Source organism: Pelobates fuscus, chromosome 10, assembly GCF_036172605.1.
Source record: "Pelobates fuscus isolate aPelFus1 chromosome 10, aPelFus1.pri, whole genome shotgun sequence".
Taxonomy (NCBI): domain Eukaryota; kingdom Metazoa; phylum Chordata; class Amphibia; order Anura; family Pelobatidae; genus Pelobates; species Pelobates fuscus.
Genome location: NC_086326.1, coordinates 66,098,963 through 66,108,970, shown reverse-complemented (window position 1 = coordinate 66,108,970; position 10,008 = coordinate 66,098,963). Strand labels below are relative to the sequence as shown.

General features: G+C 37.3%; 1 protein-coding gene across 1 annotated transcript; it reads left to right on the top strand.

The window, feature by feature from the left end:
* Positions 1-2,285: 2,285 nt before the first annotated feature.
* On the top strand, positions 2,286-9,807 carry ACTA2 (actin alpha 2, smooth muscle). The gene is made up of 9 exons (XM_063434843.1): positions 2,286-2,390; positions 5,205-5,374; positions 6,157-6,285; positions 6,648-6,758; positions 7,453-7,537; positions 7,636-7,797; positions 7,972-8,163; positions 8,545-8,726; positions 9,483-9,807. The coding sequence occupies exons 2-9, from the start codon at positions 5,246-5,248 to the stop codon at positions 9,624-9,626; spliced, it is 1,134 nt and encodes a 377-aa protein (XP_063290913.1). The 5' UTR covers positions 2,286-2,390; positions 5,205-5,245; the 3' UTR covers positions 9,627-9,807.
* The last annotated feature ends 201 nt before the right edge of the window (positions 9,808-10,008 follow it).

The following is a 10,008-nucleotide window of genomic DNA, read 5'->3' as shown; positions in this document are numbered from 1 at the left end:
GGTTCGCAGTCGACTGGGCTGCTATCACTTGCTGTTCCGCTGGGAGCGGTGCTGGCAGATCAAGGCCTCTCAGGAATTCCGTGTGATACTCGGAGGCAGACAGTACATGTACTGTGTCCCCGTGTGGCACCACCAGTGTTCCGACAGTCCCCATCGGTATTTAATACCTTTGTCTCGAAGGATCCGGGTGGTGGGTGCGAACCTACGCCGTTCAAGTAAGACTGCAAAGAGTAAGTCGTCGTATACTGTGATTTTCGTGTTGGCTATTAATAGACTTGGTCTTTGTCTGGACCGTGCCATTATAAAGGACTTCATGTTGGCGTCTCTGGTGATGGCTATGATGTCCCGGGGAGCGTCCGCGGGTGCCCGGGGGGCCTTCCGGACCCTGAAGGCTGTCACGATTGGTGGTCGCTCTCCATCCGTCTGAACTCAGAGTTCTCTCAGGACCTCGTGGGTAAAACTTATCAGGGCGTCTTGGCCTATTGACTCTGGGGCCCCACGGATCCTGATGTTTTTCCAGCGGGGACGTGTCTCTAGAGAGGTAACTGTGCGGGAGAGGCGCTGCACTTGTTGGGTGAGTGTCTTTAGGCGGGAGCTGGTATCGTCCAGCATCTTTCCCCTCACCACTTCCCTGGACTCCACTTCTCCCATACGGCGGTTCAAGTCTCCGACCTCCACCTGTACTCCAGCGAGGTCAGCCTTCCATACCTCGCTCAGGTCCCGCAGGAGGTTTTTAATATCTTCCTTGGTGGAGGGGGATTTGTCTGAGTCTGATTCAGACCTCTGGTATATCTAACTGCTGGATTGGGGTGCTTGGGATGTCTCTTCCTCCAGTGATCGCTCCGAGTCGCTGGAGCTGCGTGTTTCCACGGGCGCCATATTTAGTCGGGCCTGCGGCGGTGGTCTGGTGAAGGACAGTCGGATATCTGTGTGACTGTTGCTCTCAGCTTGAGCCAGTCTTCGGTGTTTGCGCCCCATCTCTCTCTTGAGGGGGTCCCTCAGGTATCAGCAATGTTAAAATTCGCTCTTTTTTGTGGCAAAATAGGCAGTTTTAGACTTCTAGAGCAGGAGCTCAGTAAAACCTCGACCGCTCTGTAGCTCGGCTAGCCACGCCCCCTGTCCTTAATTTCTATCCACGTAAACCTATATCCACAAAAGAATATTCTCCCTGTTCAAATCTCTTTAATTTTGCTGCAAAGAAAAGAAAAATGCATAGACCCACCCACATAGCCACACCTCCTTTTTTCACAAAACATCTTCCTGTTTGACTGGTAAACCGTGAATATCAGCCAATGAAAGACTGTGAGCGGAGTTGCTGGCTTGACTCCACCACTCACCGTCTTTTTATCCGTATAGTATTTCAAAACCATGCTAATGGTACAAGGTGCAAATAAGAGGACAGGAATTGGCTGTAGGGCAGAGTCATGGTAGCAACTCATCTCACACTGATCTGTCATTGCCTGACCCGAGTACATCTAATAAGAGGCGACATGGTTAAGGAGGTGGAATTACATAGCAAAAAGCTGCATAACTATTTTTTTTTTTTTTTTAAGCAAAACTAAAAAGATTTAACTGTGGAAAAAAGAATAGCATGAATATGTCCAAAATCTTTGAAATGCACTTAAGATGTGTTGGTGCCCAGTGTGTCCTTTTCATATTTGTGACCAGGGAATATTTTATGTAAAGCCCATTCCAATATTTCTGTAACAATAAACACGCTTTAAAACTGTTCACCAATAAGAAATCTGGGATCTAAATTGGTGTTTAGGATATGTTGTTATAATTCATATATAATATAGCTTATTATAGCAATAGACAGACCTTGCAATCAGTGTTTGCCCAGGCCCCACACCACCTATCCCTGTTCATGTTATGTGTAGCAGTCTTGCCACCACGGGGCAAGACCAGCAGCTTCATTCCTGGCATATATTTGTCACTCCCTTTTTGGAGAAGAAATTTGTACTTTAACCCATAGATTACCAATGCATAGCATACCTTTTTTTTTTCGTCCTATACGAATCATCTGCCCAGTTTGGGAGAATGTTTATTCTGTGCCAAGGTCTGCCTGTAAGAAGCATAGTATGTCAGTGTATTTTAGCAGCTGTGCTAAATTTTTGTTTATATTCCACAGCCGAAATCTCCTCCTGTTTTCTTGACTACTATAATGGAATGCAGTGGAAGAGACCCAGAGCCCTTATCCACCCAGAATAGAGTTTTTTGTCTTGAGGTCCCTATATGGATGTGTTAGAGTGAGAGATGAAGATGAAGTCTGTCTGTGCTCCTTGTTTGGGAAGCTGGTGGGAGGGGAACAAACCTTCAGACTATATAGTCAAACATTTTGCAGATTTTCAGTGCACCATCCCGGAGCAGACTAACCCCAGCAAAGCAGGGTAAGTAAAAGCCTATCACAAGTGGGTGTAACATGCCTTGCGTGTATACCGTGGTCCGTTATATTGTATCAGTACAGGTTCTTTAGCAACCAGCCTTACTAGTACAACACAGCCACATTACAATACCTAGTCATTTTAATATATAATGCGTTAATTTTAATTGCAGATTTTAAAGTGGTTTGAATATTGAATTGCAGTAAAGTTTTGATTTGATTTATTTTGCAATTAAATATATTTATCCCAAAGGAAAACCAAATGTAATGAGGCATATTGCAGGAAAGCAATAATTTGGTGCCAGAAGGGTTAATGGCAATTTGAGTTTTGTTAGAAATTCTTTAATATGAGCTGCTTGTACTATGATTTGTGTTTAAGATTGGAACCAGTCTACTATTTTTTTATTTTTGGAAATATAAAGCAGATGTTCAACTGTTTCCCTTTCTGCGAGATGAAATATTAACGCAATTGGGCATTTATTTTCTTAGTTATAATAAGGAACAATGGAACATTTAGATCTGCATTTTGTATGTATGTTGTATGCATAGGTTGAACCAGTTAGAACATGGGTCCTCAAACTCCGGCCCCCCAGATATTGCTGAACTACAACTCCCATGATTCCCTGGCTATCTATGTAATTCAAAGAATCATGGGAGTTGTAGTTCAGCAACATGTTGGGGGCCGGAGTTTGAGGACCCCTGAGTTAGAACATTAACTTGTCATGTATCAAGCAGACAAATGCATACAGTATAACAAGACTGCTGGATTTGTTAAGATAACAATGTTTTGCTGTCTGAGACTTGTCTATCCCAGGCCTGTTTAGTAAAAGTTTGACAGGAGGTATCACTGTGTCCTCTGATCGGAGAGATTCCATGTTGGTTCGGTGGGCTATTGCTAAATAAGGATTCCCTGTGAACAAGCTCAGTAAATGATAACTTTCCACTGGCCCCTCCCTCCCCACAGTCTATTTTTTGGCTCATAGAAAGCCTGATTTGGTGTATGAACAAAACCCCTGACCTGGAATTTTGTTCCAAAAGCAGGCATCTGACAGACTATTTCCTAATTAGGAAATGGCTCGTTCTAATTCAGTCACTTCATTCATCGTGAAAGCAATAACCGCAAATCAAACTGCTTCAGATAGGACGACGGATTTTTTTTTTCTTTCTTCAAACTTTAAAAAAAAAAAAAAGTTTTCCTTTTTTTTTCTCCTGAGGAAAAAAAAAGCAAAATATTAACATTGAATCTATGAATGAAGTTACTGAAGGACAGAAAACTTATCGATTGTTAAATGCTTAACACTTGCTTTCTATGTTATTTCAGTGAGTTTATTGCAAAGCCTAGATTTTTTTTTTTTTTTTTTTTTTATGTTTCCGAAATGTTCTAATAATTGTTGGTGTAAAGAGGGTGTGACCATTTTGGCAGGTGTTTCACTATAGCAACACCCAGTCATTGGCTAAGAGTAATAGGAGTTTTATTTCAACTAAAACCTGGAGGACTGTTATATCCCAGCCTTCTCTTAAAGGTTTTCAGTTCCATGTCAAAATGATCTTACTGGTTATTTGTGAAAAATCTGATTTAGGAGTCATTTGCTAATTTAAGCATCAGTGCTTTAGTTACCGGTAACCATATATTTTCACACAACAGATTACAGAATTTATTAATATTTTTCAGGAAACTCTCCAATCTGGATAATCGTCTATTGGAACAAAGTATTGTAGTTTTGGTACTGTAGAATTTGCGAACTGCATCTTCTAATGATGCTTAGCAAAAGCTAAAGGCCCCATAAATGTTTAGTCTTTTGGCATCATCATGGATAAGAATTTAACTACGTCATTCTAGTGTTTTATTAACATGTGGATTTGATATTAGCTATCGAAAATAATAATAATGTTAGCCAATTTAAGTGTTTTCTTGGAGAGGCAGAGGAAAACAGAATCCATTTCACCTTCTCGTGTGGAGCTCTTTAAAAGCAGTCTGGAACATTTAACTTTTGGCTGATTTTAAAACAAATTAGACTTTACTTCATGGCATTAGTGCTTCTATATTACTGTAATTGGTTTCAAGGACTAATTTTGTATCATCATTATCTTGGTAAAATCCAGTATGGATGTTTTCTCAATTTTTACATCTACCAAGCCAAGGTTAGAAGGACACTTCACTGGTCAAATATAAATATTTATTTTATAAATCACAGTTTAGTAGATTTACCCAAATAAAAACATGTATGTATTTAATTATGCACTTGTTCCTTTGGGAGATAACTACTGCAGATATCTTGCCTGCTGCTTATGCAAGCCTTCCCTTTTTAACCCTGCCCAGACTTTCTATGGCTGTCCAACCACAGACTTCCCAATGCAGCTTAATAAGAAGTTTTTGCAAGGCAGGTGCTCTGAGCTATTGCTGCCTCTTCAGTTTACTTCCACGGAGCTAACCAAACCAGGAAGTAACAAGACTGGTTGTCCCGATTGACAGCCGTGGGATGTCATAAGATGAATTCATATAAGTGCCAATTTCTATTGAAAACTGAACTTTTTTGCTGAAGCTCGGTAGGCGTCTGAAGTGTCACATTAATTGAAGCCCATTACCAGGGACAGGCAGAGTGTGAATATCCCATTATGACCTTGATCCAGAACAGTTAAAGTGACTAGAGTGTAGCATGTCCTCAGAGCTCCACCAAAATAAATCAAACCTACCTAAATTGAGCCTATAATCTGTGTCTGAGCTACATCTTGCCCTGAAGGTAGGGAGAGGTATAATTCTAACAGAACGTAAAATAAATCCTCGTATTTACATTACATTAAATATTTGCTTTCTGTCTAGATTTTTTTGGTTGAGAGGCTCAAGCAAGTTGAAATAAAAAGATGTGTGACGAGGAAGACACTACTGCACTGGTGTGCGACAATGGTTCTGGACTTTGCAAAGCTGGCTTCGCTGGGGATGATGCTCCGAGAGCCGTATTCCCTTCAATTGTGGGTCGACCCAGACATCAGGTAAGAAAGTGAAGGAATAGGATTTAAATCGAAAAACTTTGAACCATGGAGCACGATGCAATAATCTGTTCTTATCTCCCTAAATTAATTTTGCAGCAGTTTGCATATGATTTCTTCTTTTGATAGTGATTTCCCAAGGTCGTGTATCCATAATCATTATATTTAACCTCTGTAGAGTTAGGTAAATCCCTTTCTATCATCAAAACAAAAAACGACATTGACTTTTCACTTTAAGAGGTGAAGATGGATAAAATGTTACCTTGAATTGTTACCTTATATGTCCTCATTTAGTAATTAGCTTTGCAAAATGTTAGTAGATGGTATATTTGTGTACAGTTTAGCAATGGTGAGTACATTAACTAACAGTTATGTCCATAAATAGAAATAATATTTTGACCAATGATACAACAATTTAAGCATAATGTAGGCCCAAATTGCTAGGTTGGGAATGTAGAAGAATTTGTTCTATTTTGCTCTAAATTTTATAAATGCCATTTTTCCCTTCACCAAGCCTTACCCAAATGTGTATCATGTACATACATTTCATTACTATAGCTTAATATATCAAAACATAAAAAGGATGGAGGATAAAGACACATACCCTACTTTTGTCTTGCTCCTGCCATACCGCTGGCTGTTGATCACTGAAACGTAATTTTTTTTTTCAGTCTCTGTTTGTTTGTAAAAAAAAAAAAAATCACATTGTAATTCAGACATGATTGTCAAAATGTGGATTGCTGCTGCAACAACATATTTCATATTCTGATCCTTCTTTAAAATAGGGTGTGATGGTAGGTATGGGTCAGAAGGACAGCTATGTTGGAGATGAAGCCCAAAGCAAGAGAGGTATCCTGACACTGAAGTATCCAATTGAGCATGGCATCATAACTAACTGGGACGATATGGAGAAGGTAGAGTTTGCCAGTACAAAACATATACACAATATAATGATGCAAAATTACACAGTATAAATTATATAGCAACTGGTAATTATGTCAGCAATGATATTCAGTTGATATTTAGCAATTTGCATTACACATAAACACACACCAGTGTATGTTCTGAATAGTGTGGCTGCACTATTTTATTTATTTCTTTGAGATGCATCTCACAAAAAATAAAAAAAATAATATATATATATATATATATATTTTTTTTTTTTTTTTTTTTTTTAAATAGCAAGTGTGAATAATTTAAGTAATTTTAGATATAATAGACAACTGGCTAATAAGTAGTCAGATTCTATGTTTGTAACCTTGTGAATTTTGTTTAGATTTGGCATCACAGTTTCTATAATGAACTGCGTGTGGCACCCGAAGAACACCCTACCCTCCTAACAGAAGCTCCATTGAATCCAAAAGCAAACAGAGAAAAAATGACCCAGGTAGGATTTAGGAAACGTGTGAGATACAAGACAGATGGAGGACGACCTGTGTAGTCTTAGGTTTGCCTTGAGGTTAAATAGGCACCTTGACATAACAGTCTGTTATAAAAAAAGACAAAGGCCTCGAAATAGTTTGCTATAAGCTTTCCAAATGATTCAATAGTTTTAAATAAATTTTTAAAATTATTTAATATTCTGAGAAATATATTTTGTTGTTTTTTTGTTTTATACATCAGGTATCTTATGATTTTTCATATATTGAAAAAAGAAAAAAAAAAACATTTTAAAAGTGTATCTACAAATACTAAACCATTTGGAAAGCTTATCCAAAAATAGAGACCACAGTTAACTTTACTGGTGACTTCTGTACGTAATTCATTTGGAATTCAATTTAATAATTTGGAAAGCTTAGTAAATTGAGGTCTATGTGTTCCAATATAAAAGGACAATAAAAACTCTTGAATTACTACATAACCATGGTGATCCAATAATTTTAGAATTTTTATGTTGAACATAATCTGGTGTTAAAAGAATCTGGAAGTTGTAAATATATAGTAAAAACTACAAACAAGAAAGTCATTCAATGAATCCATAGTAAAAAAGTACAAACGAGAAAGTCATTCAACAAATCTATAGTAAAAAATACAAACGAGAAAGTCACTCAGTAAATTACATCTCCCATTGTCATTTCCAGATCATGTTTGAAACCTTCAACGTACCAGCAATGTATGTTGCTATTCAGGCGGTGCTCTCTCTCTATGCTTCTGGACGTACAACTGGTATGATTTCAATAAACCTTCTTGAAAATGTTATATTGAGTAATTCTACAGGTAAAGAAGAAATTGATACATGTTTCATGTTGGCTTTCTTCGAATAGGTATCGTACTTGACTCTGGTGATGGTGTCACCCACAATGTACCAATCTATGAAGGATATGCCCTCCCTCATGCCATTATGCGTCTTGACCTGGCTGGCCGTGACTTAACAGACTACCTCATGAAGATCTTGACTGAACGCGGCTATTCCTTTGTAACTACTGGTAAGTTGGAACGCCTTGCTCATTTCTGTGTATATCTGTATGTCCTAGTAGACAATTTAGGAACAAAAACACACAACAGAGAGTTGTCATCTGCAACACCTGGCTTTCTAGTTATAACTGAAGCTCAAAAGTTAATATACTGGGATTTTTAATTATTTTTTTTCATGCCAATAGCTGAACGTGAAATTGTCCGTGACATCAAGGAGAAGTTGTGCTATGTCGCCCTGGACTTTGAAAATGAAATGGCTACTGCTGCCTCTTCATCCTCTCTTGAAAAGAGCTATGAACTTCCGGACGGTCAGGTCATCACAATTGGCAATGAGCGTTTCCGTTGCCCTGAGACACTTTTCCAGCCATCATTCATTGGTGAGTTTATAAATCAGTATTGAAACAATTCAGGTTTATGGGTTTGGTTTAGTTTTTAATTTTTGACAAATGCATTACATGAAGACTTTAAATCAACCATGATGCATTTTTTTCTTTAAGTCACCTTTCTAAAACAACAGGTATGCACTGGACTATAAATTTACCATTTAATATAGATCTATTTAAAATCTTAAAAGGTATTGGAAGAAATGGGTACAAATCTAGCGCAAAAAAAGCTAACAAATCTGCAGTACAGGTCAAGGGACCGGAAGATTAAAATACATAAATTCAAATAGATTTTTTGCTTTTATACATTAAAAAAATATATATATTATTTTTTGGAAATTATTTGACTTACCTGGGAAATCATCTCTCACACAGGAATGGAATCTGCTGGCATCCATGAAACTACTTACAACAGTATCATGAAATGTGACATTGACATCAGAAAGGATCTCTACGCTAACAATGTACTGTCAGGAGGTACCACCATGTATCCTGGCATTGCTGACAGAATGCAGAAAGAAATCACCGCTTTGGCACCCAGCACAATGAAAATCAAGGTATATACTCGCCGTTATTGTATGAATGACAAGGTTGGACAAACCTTGAAAAATATGTTGTCAAAACTAGAAGCCAAACACAATATTGTGGAACATTGCATTGACATTTATAGATCTTACAGCACCACCATACATCACAGACATTACAGTGTCACAGAGGTGAAAGAAAGCTGCATGAATATTCTAAATTAATTTTGAAACATGTATAGAAAAGCCTCTTGCAAGGCTATAAAGCTTTGTAAAAATTATTTAATGGTCTTCATGTCAATTTAATTATTTTTTTATTGATCTTTTGGTCACAAACTTCCACTAAAAGTTAGTCCTTCATTTAGTATTTGGATAAGCATTTCAAGTAGTCACAATCTGTAAAAAAAAAAAAAAAAAAAAGTTTTCATATTATTGACCTACAAACATTCCCATAGAGTTTAATGATGATTTCTGTCTCTAAAAGGTTTTCTATCGGATTGTGATAATTTGAAAAGCATATCCAAAAATATTAAATAAAGTCCTAAATTAGCTACAATTGATACATTTCTAGGTCTCTAAATCAATCACCCCTCCTCTAAGACGCGTTTGTGTATACAAGTCTTGCAATCGAAACCTGCATCCAATGTCCCTTTTTCTTTACACTTGAAGAAGTATAAGATTTTTCCTCTAGCGATGATTTTTTTTTTTTTTTTTTTAACTATTACATTAGCAAATTATAACTCCATAATGGTATCTCTCACACATTGTTTCTTTGTCCCTTTTAACCAGATCATTGCTCCCCCTGAACGCAAGTACTCTGTCTGGATTGGAGGCTCCATCCTCGCCTCTTTGTCTACCTTCCAGCAGATGTGGATCAGTAAACCAGAATATGATGAAGCCGGACCCTCCATTGTTCACCGCAAATGCTTTTAAAATTTCCTGTCTCCTTTTATATTATTATTATTATTTTCAATTCCAATATATTAAGTGTACCTTGAAAAGTACATGCCCACCATTTCATTCCAAAAATATGTTATATGCTCTGATTGGATACAAATCTATTTTTTTTGGTTTTTGTTTTGTTTTTTGATTAAAGCTTATGCTACCAGTTACAGTTCTTGTTTTTAAGTTTGTGTGTTATTTGAGCACCCTCTAGTGGAATGTTAAAGGATGTACAAAAACAAGGCCTAATTACTATGAATTATGGTTGCAAATAATACAAAGCCATTAGTCTTCCAAAATGCTTCTCATATATCCATTAAAAATATACAAAACACCATTATAAGTCACATTAATACAAATGTTACTTTTGCCT

Excerpts from the sequence above, each read along its gene's own strand:
- ACTA2 (XM_063434843.1), top strand. The coding sequence starts at position 5,246 with ATGTGTGACGAGGAAGACACTACTGCACTGGTGTGCGACAATGGTTCT. Across the intron at positions 6,286-6,647 it reads ACTGGGACGATATGGAGAAG|ATTTGGCATCACAGTTTCTA; the intron begins GTAGAGTTTGCC and ends AATTTTGTTTAG. Across the intron at positions 7,798-7,971 it reads CTATTCCTTTGTAACTACTG|CTGAACGTGAAATTGTCCGT; the intron begins GTAAGTTGGAAC and ends TCATGCCAATAG.